General features: G+C 39.5%; 1 protein-coding gene and 1 pseudogene across 1 annotated transcript in view; both read left to right on the top strand.

Moving 5' to 3' along the window:
- Positions 1-9,667, top strand: part of LOC127456523 (phosphatidylinositol 4-phosphate 3-kinase C2 domain-containing subunit alpha-like) — a 55,214-nt gene extending 45,547 nt beyond the window's left edge. The window contains exons 21-33 of the mRNA XM_051725060.1: positions 2,332-2,424; positions 2,834-2,963; positions 4,032-4,168; positions 4,357-4,526; positions 4,763-4,919; positions 5,153-5,262; positions 5,390-5,597; positions 5,980-6,104; positions 6,208-6,325; positions 7,504-7,585; positions 7,868-7,977; positions 8,111-8,236; positions 8,528-9,667. Coding sequence (XP_051581020.1) covers positions 2,332-2,424; positions 2,834-2,963; positions 4,032-4,168; positions 4,357-4,526; positions 4,763-4,919; positions 5,153-5,262; positions 5,390-5,597; positions 5,980-6,104; positions 6,208-6,325; positions 7,504-7,585; positions 7,868-7,977; positions 8,111-8,236; positions 8,528-8,710 — 1,749 coding nt within the window. The 3' untranslated portion in view covers positions 8,711-9,667. The remainder of the gene's footprint in view (positions 1-2,331; positions 2,425-2,833; positions 2,964-4,031; positions 4,169-4,356; positions 4,527-4,762; positions 4,920-5,152; positions 5,263-5,389; positions 5,598-5,979; positions 6,105-6,207; positions 6,326-7,503; positions 7,586-7,867; positions 7,978-8,110; positions 8,237-8,527) is intronic.
- Positions 9,668-14,007: 4,340 nt separating this feature from the next.
- LOC127456526 (uncharacterized) lies at positions 14,008-23,218 on the top strand (annotated as a pseudogene).
- Positions 23,219-23,428: the final 210 nt, after the last annotated feature.

The raw sequence follows: 23,428 nt of genomic DNA, 5'->3' as shown, positions 1-23,428 counted from the left end.
GGACCATGCAGCCATCATACCGCTCAGGAAGGAGATGCATTCTGTCTCCTAGAGATGAACGTAGTTTGGTGTGAAAAGTGCAAATCAATCCCAGAACAACAGCAAAGGACCTTGTGAAGATGCTGGAGGAAACAGGTAGACAAGTATCTATATCCACAGTAAAACGAGTCCTGTATCGACATAACCTGAAAGGCTGCCCAGCAAGGAAGAAGCCACTGCTCCAAAACCAGACTACAGTTTGCAAGTGCACATAGGGACAAAGATCTTACTTTTTGGAGAAATGTCCTCTGGTCTAATGAAACAAAAATGGAACTGTTTGGCCATAATGACCATCGTTATGTTTGGAGGAAAAAGGGTGAGGCTTGCAAGCCGAAGAACACCATGCCAACTGTGAAGCATAGGGGCGGCAGCATCATGTTGTTGGGGTGCTTTGCTGCAGGAGGGACTGATGCACTTCACAAAATAGATGGCATCATGAGGAAGGAAATTTATGTGGATATATTGAAGCAACATCTCAAGACATCAGCCAGGAAGTTGAAGCTTGGTCGCAATTGGGTCTTCCAAACGGACAATGACCTCAAGCGTACCTCCAAAGTTGTGGCAAAATGGCTTGAGGACAACAAAGTCAAGGTATTGGAGTGGCCATCACAAAGCCCTGACCTCATTCTGATAGAAAATGTGTAGGTAGAACTGAAAAAGCATGTGCGAGCAAAGAGGCCTGTAAACCTGACTCAGTTACACCAGTTCTTTCTGGAGGAATGGACCAAAATTCCAGCAACTTATTGTGAGAAGCTTGTGGAAGGCTAACCAAAATGTTTGACCCAAGTTAAACAATTTAAAGGCAATGCTACCAAATACTAGCCAAGTGTATGTAAACTTCTGGGAATGTGATGAAAGAAATAAAACTGAAATAAATAATTCTCTCTACTATTATTCTGACATTTCACATTCTAAAATAAAGTAGTGATCCTAACCGACCTAAGACAGGGAATGTTTTCTACAAATTAAAGTCAGGAATTGTTGAGTTGAGTTTAAATGTATTTGGCTAAGGTGTATGTAAACTTCTGACTTCAACTGTACTTTTTTTTTCTCCCCAATTTGGAATGCCCAATTCCCAATGCGCTCTAAGTCCTCGTGGTGGCGTAGTGAATCGCCTCAATCCGGGTGGCAGAGGACGAATCTCAGTTGCCTCTGCGTCCGAGACCGTCAATCTGAGCATCTTATCACGTGGCTTGTTGTGCACGTTACTGCAGAGACATAGCGCGTGTGGAGGCTTCACGCTATTCTCCACGGCATCCACGCACAACTCACCACACGCCCCACCGAAAGCGAGAACCACAGGTTACCCCATGTGACTCTACCCTCCCTAGCAACCAGGCCAATTTGGTTGCTTAGGAGACCTGACTGGAGTCACTCAGCATGCCCTGGATTCAAACTCAAACCCCTCAACTGTACTTTCTTAATGCAGGTTCCTGGTCTTATTGTGTAAAAGTAATCTGTGCACATTATTTAAAAAAAAAAATCAAAATGTAATAACTTGCTCAGACTCTGAAACAACTTTTATTTTTAGCTCATGCCACCAATCTCTTTTCAACCCCTTTTTACCTTTCCCTTCACCCACCTGTCGAATAGAGATACATTTTCATATAATCAAGTCCCACCCTACATTTTGTTTGTTAATATCCTGATCTACTCTGAAATGCGTCACATTACAGAGTAAAATGGGTTGCAAACACCATGTGGACTTGAATATGGATATCAGCCATATTTCTCTGTGGAGTGAATGGTGGATTTGACACTATTACTGTAGGATGACACTACTGACAAAAAAAAAAAAAAAACGTATGCTTATGCTATAGCAGTTACCGTTTCTTTCTATGGTACTTGCTACAGTAGATTATCTGATTATCTAATAATAATTTTGGTCTTGTTAAATGTATTTCATGCTGGCAAGTAAAATCATTCACATCAACTCCTGTCCAACCACTATTTTAGGGCAATTCTTGAGAGGCCTCATAAACCACTAAGCCTTCAGTTCTAATGTAATGTCTGTCAGATTTTGTTCAGTTTTGATGAGAAACATTCACATGTGATTCACTTCCTTATCATACTTGCTCGCTCTCCCTCTCTTCCTTTTTCAGATGTAGAGATCTGCACAGTCAGCATAGTCTACAGTGCCTCAAGCCTAACATGTCTTCTCCAGTTGGTGCTGCCTCATTTCAAAGGCCCTCTTTGTTGCCATGTTGAGGCAGAAAATCTATCTGAAACCCCTAGGCTAATGTTGTGCTTCTGTAACATGATGGTGCTTTTGTTTCCCTCTGCTAAAACTAGGCCTGCTCCTTCTTCAATTCCAATGCTGTACCTCTTAAGATTGCACTGGTAAACGCAGACCCACTGGGAGAAGAAATTAACGTCATGTTTAAGGTGTGAAACTACTCATAAAGTGTTCTTGTTAATGAAAAGTATCCACAGTTAGAATGTTGACCCACTGAGCTTTATTGTTTTACATTATGTTGGTTTTGACAGTAGTTATGGAACTGTCTATTTTTTTATATAAATTGCTGTGGTTGGATAAATGATTAAACTCAAAATAGAAACGTATGCGTGTATGGATGAGGGTTATTAATCTTCTTATTAAAAATGGACCACAGACAACAAACAGTTTTTAAACCCTGATCTCAGGCATGAACATGCCCTCTAGTGGTAGAATCAGTAGTAATCAAATTTGTTACCAACATATTTTAGCACAGGGTGTTGGAATCTCCTCATGATTTTTGAGGAATATCCAAATAGTCAAAGAATATCTAAAAAGTCTGTCTTCACTGTAATATAGGTTGGAGAGGACCTGAGGCAGGACATGCTTGCATTGCAGATGATTCGCATTATGGATCGGATCTGGCTGCAGGAGGGATTGGACCTGCGTATTGTCAACTTTAAATGCATCTCTACTGGTAAAGACAAAGGTATGTTCAACTCTAAATTTAAAACATATTTAGCTAGAAAAAACCCCAATTAACATTTACATTTTGATTTAAATACTGTTACGTTGAACTATTAATAAACTATTTGTTGTTTTAATCGATTTGTTAAAGAAGTCATATCATGAGGAATCCAATTTTCTTGATCTTTTGAGATAGGAGTTCATTATACTATGAAAACATACTGTAACTTTCAGAACTCAAAACTTACTCCCCAGTCCAAAAAGAGCACTTATTGAAATTGAAGCTGCAAAAACTTAAAGGGATAGTTCAGCCAAAAATGAAAATTCTTATTTACTCACCCTCATGCCATCCCAGATGTGTATGATTGTCTTTCTTCTGCAGAACACAAACAAAGATTTTTGGAAGAATATCTCAGCTCTGTAGTTCCACAATGCAAGTGAATAATTACCAAATCTTTGAAGTTGCAAAAAGCACACAAATGCTGAATAAAATTAATCCATATGACGCCGTCATTTAATCAATGTCTGTTTTGGGTGAGAACAGACCATAATATAACTCCTTTTTCACTGTACATTTTGCCATTGCTGTCTTATTAAGTCTTATTAATTTTATGCTGCCTTAATATGCTTTTTTGGAGCTTCAAAGATTTGGTCACTATTCACTTGCATTGTATGGAACTACAGAGCTGAGATATTTTTCTAAGAGTCTTTGTTTTTATTCTGCAGAGGAAAGAAAGTCATACACATCTGGGATGTCATGAGGGTGAGTAAATGATGAGAGAATTTTCATTTTGGGGTGAATTATTCTTTTTAAAAGCATTAACCTATGACTGCCAACACGCCCTATTCAGTGTTCAGAAACTTGGCCCACGCAGTCACGGGGTTGAAAGAAAGTAGGATAGATACTATTATTCTTAAACATCCGAAGAACTAACAAGAGTCAAGTTAAATTTTAAATTTTAAGAGTAAGATAATATATGACCCCTATAAAATCTGACCTTTTACAGTCCTCTGCAGCCCTTTTACAGTAATTTACAGTAAATTCTGCTTATGTGGACCTCACATTATAGAGTTGTGTTTGGTTGCACAGGCATGGTGGAGTTGGTGCCATCTTCTGAAACACTGAGGAAGATTCAGGTGGAGTATGGAGTGACTGGCTCATTCAAAGACAAACCTCTGGCAGAGTGGCTTCGCAAGTATAACCCTGCTGAGGATGAGTATGAGAAGGTACATTTTAAGCATAACCTTTTAAACGTAATAATGATCCATGACAGCTTTATTATGTTTTATGTAAACATTTTCCCAGTCATTTACTTATACAGCCATCTCTTTGGTTACTATGTGTATCGAGGTTAGAAAAGAGATATGCAAGACAAAAAATTGATTTTTAAACTTAATAAACTCTCCTTCACTAGGCCTCAGAGAATTTCATCTACACTTGCGCAGGCTGCTGTGTGGCCACTTATATCCTGGGAATTTGTGACCGCCACAATGACAACATAATGCTGCGCTCCACCGGCCACATGTTCCACATAGACTTCGGGAAGTTCTTGGGTCATGCACAGATGATTGGGAGTTTTAAAAGGTAAATGAACAGTTATGCATTAATAGGCCAAAGTATACAAATCACAAAGCAGTCGTAGTGTACAGGCATCAGATGCGTTTGTATTTACTCACGGTCAAAAGAGTATACTTTGAAAGGCAATGCGGTTGACTGGGCATGATCTGATAAGGAACGGAGTAAACCCAGGCCTTTAGGCTGCAGGTCTTATCCTGTTTCAGTTTGTTTACATCCGATCACAAAGCTTTTCCCAATTTCAGGGACCGTGCACCATTTGTCTTGACCTCTGACATGGCTTACGTCATCAATGGAGGAGAGAGACCCACTAGTCGCTTCCAGCTTTTTGTTGACCTTTGCTCTCAAGCCTACAACCTGATACGCAAACACTCCAACCTCTTCCTCAACCTGCTGTCTCTGGTAAGCACTTACATGCACTTAAAACACATGGTAGTTTGTGTTCTCATGCATAAAGTCTTGTGTCATCACTAAGGGCTTGTAATGTCAATGTTGTTTGGCAACATAAGTTACCTGGCGAGTCATTGCACATCCCAGGAAGTTTTTGATTGCATGTTGATCAGCCTTCGATGATCAGTGTTTTTCTTCATCTTGGACTTTTGGAAGTTTGGAATTTCTGTGTTTTACTTTGACAGATGACTCAATCAGGTTTACCTGAGCTGACAGGAGTCCAGGATCTTAAATATGTACATGATGCTCTTCAACCTCAGACTACGGATGCAGAGGCCACCATTTTCTTCACAAGGTAGAATTCTCTACTCGGACTCATAAGGTTCAGATCATAATCATTAGATTTTTTGGCTGCTCTCTAAATACAATTTGTTGGTATCTCTGTAAATCTGTGTCTCTTCCTCCACATTTTTTTCAAATAGATTGATTGAATCCAGCCTGGGCAGTGTCGCCACAAAGTTTAATTTCTTCATCCATAATTTGGCCCAGATGCGTTTCTCTGGCCTTCCCTCCAATGATGAGCCCATACTCTCATTCGCTCCCCGCACGTACACAATAAAGCAGGACGGGCGAATCAGAGATGCCTCCATATTCTCATTTCAAAAGAGATACAACCCTGACAAGCACTATGTAAGACCTACATCATACCTTCAAGGTTATTGGCAAACCAGTGATTCTTAAAGAATATGCTCAAAATATGCTTGACTCTTTCGAAGTTGCTTTCACATCATGTCGAAATGATTAATTTACGTGTTTGTAAAAACGGTTCATGGTTTTATATGCTATTTTATTATAGCCAGTGTTACATAGTGTGCTTTTTTTATTCTTCAATATTTTGCAAACATTTTTTAAATTAAGTGCTTTGCTGTCATTACCATCAAAGCTCTGTATGGATCAATTTTGGCATCATGAGCATTACCATAGAAGCAAATTATTTCTGAGGACATGGGAGGGGGAGCTGGAATTTACAAGTTGTAATCTTGTTATTAGGGTCATTCTCTTTCTTTCACAGACGTATGTAGTGCGGCTCCTTAGGGAAGGTCAGAGTGAGCCCCAGTTTGTCTTCCGCACTTTTGATGAGTTCCAGGAACTACACAACAAGTTGACCATCCTTTTCCCTTTGTGGAAGCTACCAGGGTATATCAGCCTTCCTCTGTCTGTCTTAACTCTCTTGTAAATTGGTTTGTCAAATCTTTCACTTGCTTTTGAGATGTTAAAACTAATATATTTATGTTCATAGATTCCCTAATAAAATGGTGCTGGGGCGCACGCACATTAAGGATGTGGCATCCAAAAGGAAAGTGGAATTGAACAGTTATGTGCACAATCTGATGAGGAGTTCAACAGAGGTCAGCCAGGTGGGAACAGGAAGAAATAACTTTTTTAAAGTCCCTGTGAACTTCCTTGATGAGCACAGTTTTCTTTGGTGTATTGACGTATTTCTTATTGAAATAGGAAGTTGGGGCAGGACATTTCAAACGATTCGTCACTTTTTTTAAATACAATTGGCTTTAGTTTGCACTGCAACCTGGCAAAGCCACACACACTCCTTTTCCACTGAAATGCAGCTGCTTCTCGTGCCAGAGTCAGTGTTTGACTGGGGAATGGAGAACAGATCTCAGAACCAACTCTCTTTTACACTGACCTGAGAACCGAACGATGACAGGCAATGATGCACAATTTCTGTCAATTTGTGTCAAAACCGGCAGTTATCGCATGCGTACCTGCAAGTATTGGTACTGTTTTGATGCTGCGAAATGATCAGGGGGGAGTTGTGCAAGTCCATTGCAGATGATTGAGAAACAAGCGAGTAAACATTCACAACATATCAATGTTTCAGAATGCAATACATTAATATAGAGATTAAAGAACACTTATTTTGTGCTTTACATCTCAAGAAATCGCTGATAAAATGCATGCAATAAAAATATGTATAAACTTCACTTTACTGCCAAGTCCCGCATTCCTCTCAGAAGTGATCATCCCTATGCCCTTTACCTTCCACTGTGACAGCTTTGGAGGGCTGAAAGGTGATAACAGTCAATTTAAACTCACTTTTAAGTTATACTTATTGGAAATTCTGTTTGCAATGACCCTACAGTATGGATTGTGCTCCCTTCGAAGTGCCCTGCAAAGGCATTATCTACGCCAGTGAGAACACAGCTGTGTGCGCTGAACCGATGTATGGGGAGGGTACATTCTCATTCTTGAAAGCATTTGATTAGACAATTTTTCAGCAGCTTTGTGACTCCATTAATTTTCCTGGGTCTTTTTAGTCTCAAGAGAGACTGCAAATTTTCAATGTGTATATCTGCTGAAAGCTAATTTTGCTGACGTTTAGAATTCTGCAAGCATGTAGATGACCTTAAAGTTGATAGACATGGCCTAAAAGTAAAAAAAATGTAACTTGATTTTATGGGGTTTAAAAAATTTTTTTACTTTACATTACATGCCCCTTTACATTGTCTGAAAACAGAATGTCACTCATATTATTATTTAATGTCTGTGCTAATCAGACTTGTTTTCTTTTTTGTAGTGTGATCTTATTTATACCTTCTTCCACCCTATTGCGAGAGATGACAAGCAGGAGGGGATTGATGGACTCCCAAAAGCTCCAGGTATGTGAGCTAAATAGTTTTTAAAGATGCAATTTAAGGTAATGGCCTCTAAAGTGCAGTATACAAATAGCATCCAGCCTTTTTAAGAAAAACTGTTTTACATGGATGGATGAAACTATGGATGATTATACAAATACTTGTTTTCAGTAACAGTTTGTTATGCTTTAAGTTGTTTACTGCCATCTGTTCAGTCTTTAGTGTCATTTAATTTGATCAGGATTAGCATTAAACTCGCCAAATTCACATAATTGGTTATACAATAATTGGTGTCTGTTTTTTCAGAGATGACTCCAGTGAGTCCCACCACTGGCCGAGTGGAGGGTGAGGTGAAGCTGTCAGTGTCCTACCGAAACAACACACTCTTCATCATGGTCATGCACATCAAAGACCTGGTAATAACTATCTTATTACTAAAATAGTATCTTCAAACCAATCCCAGAATTAGTATGTTATTATTATTACTATGATCATAATTATTGGAGGCATCCTTCTGGCTTATTTAACTTCTCCCAAAACCTTACACAGTTGTCTAATGATGGAGCAGACCCAAACCCTTATGTGAAAACATATCTTCTCCCAGACCCCCACAAAACCTCCAAACGCAAAACAAAGATTGCGAGGAAGACTAGGAATCCCACATTTAATGAAATGGTAAGTGTGCCTTCTGCAACCTAGCATCTATTTAAAGGTGATGTAATTTTTTTAACATTTAAATACTGTACTTTCTCTTATTCCAGTTATTGTAAGTAGCAGTTGTAGGTAAGCCATTCGTAGGTGGCTGTTTTTTCCCTAAAAAGTGTAAACACTGCAGTAGCTCTGTAGTACTATCAAAACATTGGTCTGTTTGTTTAAGCATCTCGACTAGACTGACATAGCAACATTCTCTTTGGCTGTTCTGAGACCTAGAGGTAATAATCCCATTTGTTCTCTTTCGGTTTGTAGCTGGTGTACAGTGGTTACAGTAAGGAAACATTGAAGCAAAGGGAACTTCAGCTGAGCGTGCTCAGTGCAGAGTCTTTACGAGAGAACTGGTATTTGGGTGGCATCACCCTCAGCCTTAAGGACTTTGACCTAAGCAAAGAGACTATCAAGTGGTACAAGCTCACCACGGTGTCCTACTTCTAGATCGCACCAGCAACAATCCCACCCCAGCTGTCTTCCCACAAAGGGTGATGTGACTACAACAAGTGACCTTACAGGACCACTCAGATTCCCTCAGCTCCTCTCTCTGACACTAATCAAGGTTGACGCCTTGTTGAAAGAAGCAAATCCACCTAACTTTGTGTGTGTGAAGAGAAATCAACATTAGGTTATGTACAATTGGGACATAAGAGGACCAAAACGGCTCACTTAAAGAAGAGTTTATATTATTACACAAGTATGTAAGTTTAAATAGAAAGAGATAGACACTTGTATTTTTAAAATGGCTCATTTTTACACTTCCTTTTCTACATATGCAAATATGAAATATTAATAGCCTTTACGTTTTTGAGGTATCTAGCCAAGCACAGCAGTGTTGTTTTGATAATGTGCCAAATGAACTGAAACAACTCGAAACAGCACCCCAGTTGGGAACAATAACAGGGTGCCTTCATAGGCTCTTCCTTTTGTTTTTCTTAGTACTTTGATGGTATAACTTACTGAAATCCCTGTTTTGTAAATTTAATGTAAAATGATCTGCACGCAAGTCACAAATTGAAGTGGTTATTTCACTTGTTCAATCTGTCTTTTAATTAAATGTTCTTGGCACCAAGGGAATTTTGACAATATTATAATGAACCCTGTTCAAAAGGGAATGGTGTCTGTGGCTAAATCTATTGCCAGAGCTTAGCTGTATAATAATCTATTTTTGAGTTTACCTGGAGGCATTTTAAAAATTATCTACAAGAAGCAAGTCATCACTCTCTCCACAAATAGTGACTTGATTCGCTCTTTTATGACTGTTAAAAAATACATTTGAATTGATATTAACATGGACAGTTATTTATTGGTTATCTTTAACCTGACTGAATCAATGTTTGCTGTAATTCTGTCTTTCTCATAAAGGAAAATTAAATGTTAATTAAACATTTGTCTGTATAATTTGTGTTCTGAAGTTAATAACTCGTACTGTAATTGACAAGAAAAAACACATTAACCTGTAGTGGACAGACAACGAACACAAAACCTTTTGGTTGACTATAATGCATACATATATATATTCTCAGTTATATATTTATAAGGAAATTCATACAGTAAGTTATTTCTCTTCTAAATTTTGAGATCTTAATTGTAAGATATATTTTCAATCATATCTTAATATTTTTTAAAGTGTAAACACTGTTGCTCTGTGGCACACTCTGTTTAAATAGACTGTCCTAGCCCACAATGCAACATTAACTCGACCAATGGTGTAAGTTTGGCGTGGGATTATCCGTTTTCTGACCAGTGGAAGATGGGGAGTTGTTTGGAATTGGTTTTAAAACTGATTGTTTTTTAAATTACGCTTGGGGGCACCAATGGTGCAGAAATTACACACTTAAAGAAATAGTTCACACATAAATGAAAATTTCCTCATCATTTACTTACCCTCATGCCATCCCAGATGTGTATGTCAGATCTGTAGGTCCATACAATGCAAGTGAATGGTGGCCAAAACTTTGAATCTCCAAAAATCACAAATGCTGCATAAAAGTAATCTATATTATTACTCTAGTGTTTTAATCAATGTCTTCTGAAGCGATCCAATCGGTTTTGGGTGAGAACACAAAATATAACTCCTTTTTCACTGTAAATCTTCACATCAGCATTCTTCTTGGCAATCATGATTTCAAGCTCGATTACACTTCCTAGCTCTCTGTGGCTGTGTCTCGTTTGGAAGGCTGTGTCCTCCAGAGGTCGCATTTGTCGGCCGCATACGTCATCGAAGCTGTCTGGTTTCAGAAAAGCGAGTAGGACACTTCGAATGCAGCCTTCTTTCATGGGAATTCGGAGGATGCATGAGGTGTATCCTTCGTGGGCACTCACGACCCACAATTCTTTGCTTCAACAACAAAAAAAAAAAAATGATGCCAATTTGCCCGTAAATATGATGTTCAAATGCAAGTAATGTTAATTCCCAAGTTGAAGTACCTCAGTAGATGCAGAGTATACAATATGTGTAATTATATTAATATACAGGTGCATCTCAATAAATTAGAATGTCATGGAAAAGTTCATTTATTTCAGTAATATCAACTCAAATTGTGAAACTCGTGTATTAAATAAATTCACTGCACACAGACTGAAGTAGTTTAAGTCTTTGGTTCTTTTAATTGTGATGATTTTGGCTCACATTTAACAAAAACCCACCAATTCACTATCTCAAAAAATTAGAATACATCATAAGACCAATAAAAAAAACATTTTTAGTGAATTGTTGGCCTTCTGGAAAGTATGTTCATTTACTGTATATGTACTCAATACTTGGTAGGGGCTCCTTTTGCTTTAATTACTGCATCAATTCGGTGTGGCATGGAGGTGATCAGTTTGTGGCACTGCTGAGGTGGTATGGAAGCCCAGGATTCTTTGACAGTGGCCTTCAGCTCATCTGCATTTTTTGGTCTCTTGTTTCTCATTTTCCTCTTGACAATACCCTATAGATTCTCTATGGGGTTCAGGTCTGGTGAGTTTGCTGGCCAGTCAAGCACACCAACACCATGGTCATTTAACCAACTTTTGGTGCTTTTGGCAGTGTGGGCAGGTGCCAAATCCTGCTGGAAAATGAAATCGGCATCTTTAAAAAGCTGGTCAGCAGAAGGAAGCATGAAGTGCTCCAAAATTTCTTGGTAAACGGGTGCAGTGACTTTGGTTTTCAAAAAACACAATGGACCAACACCAGCACCAGATGACATTGCACCCCAAATCATCACAGACTGTGGAAACTTAACACTGGACTTCAAGCAACTTGGGCTATGAGCTTCTCCACCCTTCCTCCAGACTCTAGGACCTTGGTTTCCAAATGAAATACAAAACTTGCTCTCATCTGAAAAGAGGACTTTGGACCACTGGGCAACAGTCCAGTTCTTCTTCTCCTTAGCCCAGGTAAGACGCCTCTGACGTTGTCTGTAGTTCAGGAGTGGCTTAACAAGAGGAATACGACCACTGTAGCCAAATTCCTTGACATGTCTGTGTGTGGTGGCTCTTGATGCCTTGACCCCAGCCTCAGTCCATTCCTTGTGAAGTTCACCCAAATTCTTGAATCGATTTTGCTTGACAATCCTCATAAGGCTGCGGTTCTCTCGGTTGGTTGTGCATCTTTTTCTTCCACACTTTTTCCTTCCACTCAACTTTCTGTTAACATGCTTGGATACAGCACTCTGTGAACAGCCAGCTTCTTTGGCAATGAATGTTTGTGGCTTACCCTCCTTGTGAAGGGTGTCAATGATTGTCTTCTGGACAACTGTCAGATCAGCAGATTGTGTAGCCTAGTGAACCAAACTGAGAGACCATTTTGAAGGCTCAGGAAACCTCTTCAGGTGTTTTGAGTTGATTAGCTGATTGGCATGTCACCATATTCTAATTTTTTGAGATAGTGAATTGGTGGGTTTTTGTTAAATGTGAGCCAAAATCATCACAATTAAAAGAACCAAAGACTTAAACTACTTCAGTCTGTGTGCACTGAATTTATTTAATACACGAGTTTCACAATTTGAGTTGAATTACTGAAATAAATGAACTTTTCCACGACATTCTAATTTATTGAGATGCACCTGTATAATTAAAATAAAGTATTAGACTAAAAGTACACCTGTAAAATCTATTTTCTTTTCTCTTTACATCATTATAACTCTCCTAAAATGTACCTCATACATTACCTTCCAGAGGGACTTTCTTCCCTTCTCACTCAAAGCGCTCACGCTTGTCATAGCAACCATGTTACGTTACGTTTCCGTCTGTCCTACGAAGGCCGTCTCGTTTAAATGAGACTTGTTTAAAGGAGGACACTCGGTATACTGCCTTCAAAGGACGCGTCCTACCCAGCATGCAGCCTTCGAAATGAGAGACAGCCTGTGCATGCCTCAATCACTAGGAAGTGTAATCGAGCTTGAAACCATGATTGTGCCTAGAGACTGCAATGACAAGGTGTACAGTGAAAAAGGAGTTATATTTTGGTCTGAATTAATGTATAAAATAAAGTTCAGGGTTACAACATCCATGAGAGTAAAATTCTGTGTATCCTAAACTGTAAAAGCCTGACCCCAGATCTGCTGAAGGATCTGTACCTCATTAAAAAGGCTGTTGCTGAGAGAGAGCATCTGGAGAGAAAGGGAGTCAGTGCAAACATTTGTTTTGTCTCCTGGGTGATGGCTTGCTTCTGCAAAAGAAATATGAACGCTTTGTCACTGAGTTTGCACAGGAATGTTAAAGTAGATATTGTACATTCAGATCTTATTGAATTCCAACCGCTTACATGCAGCTAATACATGAAACAAATACTACATAATTTGAATGACTTTTTGCACATTTTATGGGTTGCTAAACTCACTTTATAGTGATGATACAGGCGGAGGTAAACTAAATCAGTTGCCTTGTGTTACTGGGGGAGTTAAGGCTCTGGGTTACTGATCAGAAGGTTGGGGGTTCAAGCCCCAGCACTGCCAAGATGCCACTGTTGGGCCCCTGAGCAAGGCCCTTGACCCTATCTGCTCCAGGGGCACCATATTATGGCTCTGACCCCAGCTTAACTGGGATATGTGAAAAAAAGATTTTCACTGTATACGTGCAAATGTGTGATAATTAAACTGGCATCTATCTTACATGTTTTGATTTAGGCATATGTGAAATCTGTGTACAGTTCTATATAGTGCTATGAAGTGTTGTCTATGCCACATAAGAACTGATGTATCAAACGTACATCAGTAGTTCACCCAAAAATGAAAAATTCTGAGAGAGAGAGAGAGAGAGATGCAATGTAAGTGAATGATGACTGAGGCTAAGATTCTGCCTAACATCTTATTTTGTGCTCCATGGAAGAAAGAAAGTCATACTGTTTTGAAACAACTTGAGGGTGAGCCAATAATGACAGAATTTTCATTTTTGAGTGACATAACCCAGGAGGCAAATAACCACACCTCTATTTCTAAACTCAATTTAAGGAACATAAACTGCCATTACAAGTGATTTGGGTCTGTTTTACTGGTGTTAAGTATGGCAAAATTAGATTTTTAAATACAGCTATATAAAAAAAGGAAGTCAGTGTCTTAAATGTACTGGCTTGAGTAGCAGATGTTAACCTGTTGCTTCTTGTCAGATTTCACATGGGAAAACAAACCATGCGTCAACGTACTACGTCATGGTGTAGGCGGGGTCAGTTGTGGGAGAGGGCGGTCTGAATGTGAGTGACAGATACGCGATCGAATCAAAGGTCACGTGAGATATTTGTTTATAGTGGAACGCTTTCATAAGTTTGAGCAGACGTGCAAAATGTTTCTTGACGTCATGTGGACCTCAGCAGCTTTCGCTCGGAGTTAACTCTAATATATTTGGGAAAATGAGGTTTGCAAACTTCATAAATCAGGCGATAAAGTACAACAAAGAAAACAAACCAAGGGACGAGTATCAGAATACGTGACGGTTTATCGGTTGAAAATGGAGAGGAGCGGATCAGAGCGGACCGCACTGCGGCGCTTCGGGGACAGCGGGATGATGCTGCTGCTGCCCTGGACCAAACAGATGCTGTGTGTGGTGTGGGGACACTTACGACTGCTGGTCCAGATCATCTGCTGCACTTTGATGACGGGTAATTTACAAACTGACGATCTTTACGGAACATATTTGCACTGAAAATAATTTCTACGCTATTTACAGTCATATTCTTCTATATTTATTATAGATTTCTGTGTGGGTACTAAATATTTGGATGAGTTTTTTGTTGATGTGCAATTGTACATATCTATCTATCTATCTATCTATCTATCTATCCAGTCGATAGGGATTTTTCCTATTTATTAAATTGCATGTATTCATTTAACAGACACCTCTATCAAAGCAAAAGCAGTGCCACAATATCAAATTGCAATAGTAAACCAGAATAGCCTAGATTGAGCGGAAGTGTAATTGGAGAAAAGATATGGAGGTCATAATCAATTTTTTTTTTTTTTTTTTTTTTTTTTTACTTTCTGACTAACTGAAATTTTCAATTTAGTTCATTTTAGTTTTAAAAAGCTTTTCTGTAACATCTTGACATTATTTTTATTAATAAAGGACAACTTTAACTTCTCTTTGTTTTAAGGAATGAAGCAAGTGTTGTAACATCACACCAGTGATGACAACACCAGTGGCAAATTCTCTTAAAAGATGCATTTTCTAAGATTGTGTAAATGGCATCACAAAACAAACCACTGATCAGACTAAAATCTACAAATCATATTATTAAATCCTTTTTTTTTTTTTTCAATAAATATCTTTCACATGAACATAAAATAATGTAACATCAATGACATATTTAAATGAACAATGTGAAGAAAAAATATATAGTTAAAATGTGAATAATGAACTTTTTTTCAACATGGTGGGAAAATCACTGTGTGCACATTTGAGCAGCCTCTTCTTCCTATTTTGACATTGGAAGTTCTTTTTCAGAAGTTTTTGTATTTTCAAAATACAAGTTTTAACACTGATAACACCAATGACCGATAATCTTTTTAAAATGATTGAAATCATTAATTACTTATTGTGTTTTGCTTTTTTACACACTTGTTAGGCCTTGCACAAATGCTTGACCTGAGAAAACAAAATGAGTAAAACATAAGAAACTGTAAATGTCATAGAAGTGGGGTTTTTTTCAAACAGATGACAAATTTAAATATATTTTCTGAAAAAATGTGTAAAACAATATAGAGTCAAACCATTTAATATTATTTAATAAAAGATTAGGTTAAAGATAGATGCCTTTTATATGGGGTTTCTTGACTATCTGAAATCTTTTTCATGACTGAAAAGTTAAGGGACATGTTTGTCACCATATTTTGATAATGACCTATGGAAGAATGTATTTATGTATTAAGTGCCTTTATGTATTATTATTAGTGCTGTGCAGTCGACTATCATTTTTAATCATGATTAATCGAATCATTTTTCATAAATAATCACAATTAATCACAGATTTTGAAAGGGCTGAAATTTTACTCTATATATCCTTTTTTCCTGTCAAAATACACTTATTTCCTTCTTAGGCAAGAAAACAAAACAATATGTAACAATAATGCTTTATTAACATTTTCCAAACAAAACCTTCCACAGTATAAAGTTAGAAATGCACTAAAATAGCACCAATTCAAGTAACATTAAACATTTCGCAAAGTCTAAGTGGGAGGTTGACTAACTGAAAGAACTATGCAACCATAGGTTGAGTATTCATTGCAATGAGCGGCTATCTGCTTTGCTACAGCAATCGGGAAGACGCATTCACGGTTCGCATCAGGGTATCAACGCCAGCGTCAAGTGCCTCTTTGAACTGCACATGAAAAGCACTTGCATACAACGTCTCATTCTGCTTTTTGGTGATCGTTAATACTTGACGTGCTTCTGTGGTAATTAAATTGCACCTTACAGAGGATGCAAAATGCTTGATTTCTTTCACAAGTCCCATCTGGGCTTGTTTTGTACAACAAATAGAGTTAAAAGGTGCTTTCCCCATTAAATGATCACTGACATGGATGTTGTGTGTGTGTTTGTGGTGTGTGCACCAGTGTGATGACTCCAGGCGGACACATCGCAAAGGTTTATGCTTTATTAACGTTAAATGCATTAATCGCAATTAAGAAGACTTTAATTAAAAGCAAGCAATAATGCGTTAACTTTGACAGCTTTAATTATTATGGCCCCTAAAGTAACTTAATTGTTTTATCCTCAGTTTTCCAGATGTTCAGGTTTGAAGTCCATCTGAGAATTACGGATGAGACAGGGCAGCACATTCAGCACATGACGACGGGGTCAGGAGACCCCTCTGACAGTTTCCTGCTCTCCTCTTTGTTTGAAAGCAACAAAAACATGGTGGTCGGCGGTTCTAGTTCGCTTTCAAAATTCGCCAGGGACCCTTTTGACGTGAGCTCTCATTCCAGAGCTGTCCTATCCAGTCTGGTCAACGATGAGCTCTGCTGCTCTTTGGTGGACGGCTTTGTGTCTCATGCAACAGAGTGTCTCACTGACAGTGAAGACCTCTACATTGGAGATCACTCCATGTGGAAACACGGATATGACTGGAGTGTATTAGGTGGTTCGGAGAGGAAATGTGGAGAGAGCAGGTGCTCCCCTGTGTCTTTCTCTGCATGTGTGTCAGGATTTGCTGCAAAGGAGATTGTAAAACATGAAAAACCCCTCACTGATCCTAACTCACGTAGATCGCCTACCGAGGATGTTCAAGGCCCAGGTCAACTGAAGTCAGTAGGTCAATTTTCAGACAGTGAGTTCAGCTGGGGTAGCACAGACAGTTCCTGTTTAGAAGGAGAGCGAGAGGAAAGTGACAGACTCTGGGAGCTTCTGACCAACTCTACGGATCCATATCACCCCCTGTGCTTTACTGCATGTTTGTCCAGTGCGGTTACAGAAAAAAGCAAAGCAGAAGTTGTACCACAGCCATTTCAAAAGGCTGTAAGTCCCACTGCATCGCAGTCCACTGCATCTACAGGCTCTGACTCTTCCAAACCAGGTTCTGAAGATGAAGAAGAAGAAGACTTATGGAGGTCCCTCTCCCAGAATGATGACCCCTATCACCCACTGAATTTCAGAGCCACTCTTCTGAGCTCACCTGCTACCCCAATAGGTTCTAAGCACTGTTCTGATATCACCCAGACATAACACACAAAGTAAGACAGTCAGACACTTAAAACCTTCAAGGTGCTCAAAGCCCCCTTTACGGCAAAGGAAAGTTGCTCGCCATTGCTGCAACAAATTCTCTGTTGAGACATTGTCTGTGGTGCCATGGAGAAGGCATGTTGTTCAGACAGCTGAACATGGCATCCAGATGAAATGTCCTACTTTGAAGAAGGTAATTATCTCTTTACTACCTTTACATTTATTTGGATGCAATTGCATGTAAGGCAAATCTATGATTGCTTGATTAATGTATTGATGCTAATGTAGTCCATCAAAATTTTCAAGGTCAAGTTTTCTCCCATTGTGCAAGTTCACAAAATGCAAGCTTGGTCCTTTGCTCTTCGTGCATCTCGTAAGGGACCATGGGAGGAGCTTGCCCGGGATAGAGACCGCTTCCGAAAGAGAATCAATGAGACTGAGAAAGCCATTAGCTATTGTTTTAGTCTACCACACAGGGAAAAGCTTCGGGTCAACAAGGACAGCATACAGATGAAGTAACTGGTTCTTGATCTGCAGAAAGTCTTAACATTCCTGATTGTAATCACTGATCACATAGTTCCCACACTGTTAAATTTACTTGCAACTGAATGTTAAACATGTTTTTGCTATGCCTTAAAGATCCTACAATGTAACTAATGTGATTACAAATAATTATTTTTAACACAAATTGTGGTTATGTTAGAATAGTAGATATGTTTTGATTTTTTTTTTTTTTTACTTCTGAAGTGGTGTGAAGTAGGATGCTGATTTTTAATTTTTTTATTAAGCAAAAAAAAAAAGTTAACTAAATGTTTAAATTTTTATAAATAGCTTACTTGTTCAATTTATGTTGAGAGTTTTCCTCTAGAAAGTTACATTCTACACTATATGTTCTTCATTTAGACCAAGAACAAATACTATTACAGATATTTGCTTCATTTGTCTTCACTAATCATTGCAATTTGTACTGTTGAAGTCAGAAGTTTACATACACCTAAGCCAAATACATTTAAACTCAGTTTTTCACAATTCCTGACATTTAATCATAGAAAACATTCCCTGTCTTAGGTCAGTTAGGATCACTACTTTATTTAGAATGTGAAATGTCAGAATAATAGTAGAGAGAATTATTTATTTCAGCTTTTATTTCTTTCATCACATTCCCAGTGGGTCAGAAGTTTATATACAATTTGTTAGCATTTGGTAGCATTGCCTTTAAATTGTTTAACTTGGGTCAAACATTTTGAGTAGCCTTCCACAAACTTCTCACAATAAGTTGCTGGAATTTTGTCCCATTCCTCCAGAAAGAACTGGTGTAACTGAGTCATGTTTGTAGGCCTCCTTGTTCTCACACGCATTTTCAGTTCTGCCCACAAATTTTCTATCGGATTGACGTCAGGGCTTTGTGATGGCCAATCCAATACCTTGACTTTGTTGTCCTTAAGCCATTTTGCCACAACTTTGGAGGTATGCTTGGGGTCATTGTCCATTTGGAAGACTTATTTGCGACCGCACTTTAACTTCCTGGCTGATGTCTTGAGCTGTTGCTTCAATATATCCACATAATTTTCCTTCCTCATGATGCCATCTATTTTGTGAAGTGCACCAGTCCCTCCTGCAGCAAAGCACCCCCACAACATGATGCTACCACCCCCATGCTTCATAGTTGGGAGGGTGTTCTTCAGCTTGCAAGCATCACCCTTTTTCCTCCAAACATAACAGTGGTCATTATGGCCAAAAAGTTCCATTTTTGTTTCATCAGACCAGAGGAAATTTCTCCAAAAAGTAAGATCTTTGTCCCCATGTGCACTTGCAAACTGTAGTCTGTCATTTTTATGGTGGTTTTGGAGCAGTGGCTTCTTCCTTGCTGGGCAGCCTTTCAGGTTATGTTGATATAGGTCTCGTTTTACTGTGGATATAGATACTTGTCTATCTGTTTCCTCCAGCATCTTCACAAGGTCCTTTGCTGTTGTTCTGGGATTGATTTGCACTCTTCGCACCAAACGACATTCATCTCTAGGAGACAGAATGCGTCTCCTTCCTGAGCGGTATGATGGCTGCTTGGTCCCATGGTGTTTATACTTGTGTACTATTGTTAGTACAGATGAACGTGGTACCTTCAGGCGTTTGGAAATTGCTCCCAAGGATGAACCAGACTTATGGAGGTCCACAATTTTTTTTCTGAGTTCTTGGCTAATTTCTTTAGATTTTCCCATGATGTCAAGCAAAGAGGCACTGAGTTTGAAGGTAGGCCTTAAAATACACTATATTGCCAAAAGTATTCGCTCATCTGCCTTTAGACGCATATGAACTTAAGTGACATCCCATTCTTAATCCATAGGGTTTAATATGACGTCGGCCCACCCTTTGCACAAGGTTTAGGAGTGTGTTTATGGGAAATTTTGACCATTCTTCCAAAAGCGCATTTGTGAGGTCAGACACTGATGTTGGACGAGAAGGCCTGGCTCGCAGTCTTCGCTCTAATTCATCCCAAAGGTGCTCTATCGGGTTGAGGTCAGAACTCTGTGCAGGCCAGTCAAGTTCTTCCACACCAAGCTCGCTCATCCATGTCTTTATGGACCTTGCTTTGTGCACTGGTGAGCAGTCATGTTGGAACAGGAAGGGGCCATCCCCAAACTGTTCCCACAAAGTTGGGAGCATGGAATTGTCCAAAATCTCTTGGTATGCTGAAGCATTCAGAGTTCCTTTCACTGGAACTAAGGGGCCAAGCCCAGCTCCTGAAAAACAACCCCACACCATAATCCCCCCTCCACCAAACTTCACAGTTGGCACAATGCAGTCAGACAAGTACCGTTCTCCTGGCAACTGCCAAACCCAGACTCGTCCATTAGATTGCCAGATGGAGAAGCGTTATTCGTCACTCCAGAGAACGCATCTCCACTGCTCTAGAGTCCAGTGGCGGCGTGCTTTACACCACTGCATCCGACGCTTTGCATTGCACTTGGTGATGTATGGCTTGGATGCAGCTGCTCGGCCATGGAAACCCATTCCATGAAGCTCTCTACGCACTGTTCTTGAGCTAATCTGAAGGCCACATGAACTTTGGAGGTCTGTAGCGATTGACTCTGCAGAAAGTTGGCGACCTCAGCGCACTATGCGCCTCAGCATCTGCTGACCCCGCTCTGTCATTTTACGTGGCCTACCACTTCGTGGCTGAGTTGCTGTCATTCCCAGTCGCTTCCACTTTGTTATAATACCACTGACAGTTGACTGTGGAATATTTAGTAGTGAGGAAATTTCACGACTGGACTTGTTGCACAGGTGGCATCCTATCACAGTACCACGCTGGAATTCACTGAGCTCCTGAGAGTGGCCCATTCTTTCACAAATGTTTGTAGAAGCAGTCTGCATATGTGCTTCATTTTATACACCTGTGGCCATGGAAGTGATTGGAACACCTGAATTCAATTATTTGGATGGGTGAGCGAATACTTTTGGCAATATAGTGTATATCCACAGGTACACCTCCAATTCAGTACACCACCTATCAGAAGCTAATTGTCTACTTGACATTTCTGGAATTTTCCAAGCTGCTTAAAGGCACAGTTAACTTATGGCACTTTTCCACTGCACATTATGGTTCGACTCAACTCTGCTCAATTTACTTTTCTGAGCTTGCTTTTCCACTGCAGTTTAGTGCCGCCTCAATGTGGGTGGGATTATAGGCTGATCGTCATAGTTGCACCGCCTCTACTGCCGTGACATCATCTTAAACGCGACACAAACATTACTGACCATAAACAATAACACGACTGCTAGCTGTTAGCTACTAGCTCATTGTGCTGCATAAAGCAGTTGTTGCATGGTGATTTTACACAAGTGTAACAGTTAAATTGGCCAGGTTGTTTTAGAAGCAAGCTTTCCAGTTGCTGGTCAACTAAATAAAGTGAAGCTTTCAAGCAGAATATAGAGTTAACGTAACAAAACGTACCATCCTCCATCGTGGACTCCAACATCGCCGAGTCCAGGGCACTCTCCCTCCCATTGCTCACCGGTCTATTGCCATAGATAGCATCCATTTGGTCGTACCACTTCCACTTTCTTCTGTTTGAACCACTCCGGCTGTTGTGGTCCTTGATGGTTCTGTAGTCACTTAAGTTTTTTTTTTTTTTACTTTTTCCTACACTGTTGGTAGGTTTGGTGGTAGCTGTGTGCGGCCAAAAGCTGAGACACTTCCTGAAAGACGTTTTGTTCGTTGCTAACGAGAGGAAAGTCTGCACCTCGTTTATTGACCACAGCGTGGTTTTGTGCACAGCCATTTCTTTTTACAATTCGAAAGTCACGTGAACAAATGTTATTGCTGTTGCTAACTTTAAAACTAGCAGGTTGATGTCCCGTGTCGCAAATCCAGTGACGCTGTTGGTGACGATTCTCTCTGACCAATCAGTGATCTGCAGAGTTTTGACGTCACATTTAGTATCGGCTCGGCTCGCTTGGAACCTCGACCGAGGTGGTACTAAAAAAGTAACAGGTACAATCCACAGCGGAAAACCCCCAAAAAGCGAGTAGAGTCGAGTCGAGTTGAGCTGTACCATGCAGTGGAAAAGCCCCATAAGTGTATGTAAACTGACATTCCACTGGAATTGTGATATAGTCAATTAAAAATAAAACAATCTGTCTGTAAAAAATCGTTGGAAAAATTACTTGTGTCATGCACAAAGTAGATGTCCTAAACAACTTGCCAAAACTAGTTTGCTAATATTAAATCTGTGGAGTGGAGTTTTAATGACTTCAACCTAAGTGTATGTGAACTTCTGACTTCAAATGTACTCGGGGCTAAATTAAATGGCAGTAAATGCGTTATTTTAAACACCTTTCATTTGCTTTTTACAGTTCATACTTTATTGCTCTCCATATTGTAATTTCCACTCTCATTCCTTACATTGTTGAATGTAATGTACAATTTGTTTCCTTGAACACTGTCCTGTCTCATTTGTTTTGATTGCGTCTTACCAGTTAATTGTGTCTCAGACTTTGACACTGACTGTAGCCTCACGCAGAGGTAGAGAGCTCCTGTGAGACTGCTAAGTGCAGCCCTTGCAAGAGAGGGGTTAAAAACAAAGCGTGATGAAACTCTCTCCCTTGTGGAGAAATCAATTAGCATCTCCCCTCGACGCATCAGCCGCAACAAACTTGCATGGTGCAAAGACAAGCAATCATTTACACAGTCTTTCATGCTGGCTGCGACAACAGATTCCAAGTCTTGCTAATTTAATGCTTTGTCCTTGAGCTGCAGATAATAGTTGTCTTTTCTGTTCACCTCCCTGTCTGCTCATGTTTAGGGATAATGTAAAGGTAAGCATATGCTTTTGTGAAAGATACTGGGTAGACCTGTCTTTCCACTGACAACCAGTAACATGATAACTCACTGGTTGTCCTTTTTCTCTGGGTTTCCTTCAGGGTCAGATTAGAAAGCAAAAGATCTTAGAGTAGTTTGAGGGTGTGGTTATTAGCTGAATGCATGGTGGTGGTGCTGCTATGGTGTCTTCCTCTCCTAAGGTGCCTTCACCCAGGTGACCCTGGTGTCTAGGCAACAAAGCACAGCACTATGAGAGGATTGCATATGATTGCAACAGTGGCTGGTGTGTTGTGGGAGGGCATCCAGCATGGCCTCAGCCTCTATTACTCATCCTGGAGAGTACAAAGCTTGAGAAGTGGGATCTCTGGAGTCACAATTACAAAGCAAAGGCTGCCTGATGCAACAGAGTAATCAGCAGCCACAGTGTAAGAGACAAAAAAAAAAAAAAAAAAAAGGCAGCACAGGTAGTCAGAAATGCCTCACTTTCCAGACAAAAATTCTACCTACATCAGCTATGAAATAGTGAGATTGCATTGACAGGTTTTATTGATGTTGCACAGACTGAATGATACTAATGAGTACACATTATTGTCAATAATGTTTATGGTCAGTATAAGTGATTAAAAAATAAAAAATCATGACTACTGAGCTTGAGCTTCCCTGTCTGATGTGATATGTAAAACTATTTAAATATTCAAATTAGTTAC

The sequence above is a fragment of the Myxocyprinus asiaticus genome, chromosome 18 (assembly GCF_019703515.2).
Source record: "Myxocyprinus asiaticus isolate MX2 ecotype Aquarium Trade chromosome 18, UBuf_Myxa_2, whole genome shotgun sequence".
NCBI classification, from domain to species: domain Eukaryota; kingdom Metazoa; phylum Chordata; class Actinopteri; order Cypriniformes; family Catostomidae; genus Myxocyprinus; species Myxocyprinus asiaticus.
Note: the sequence above shows the minus strand (reverse complement) of the source record. Positions and strands in the feature narration are given on the sequence as shown.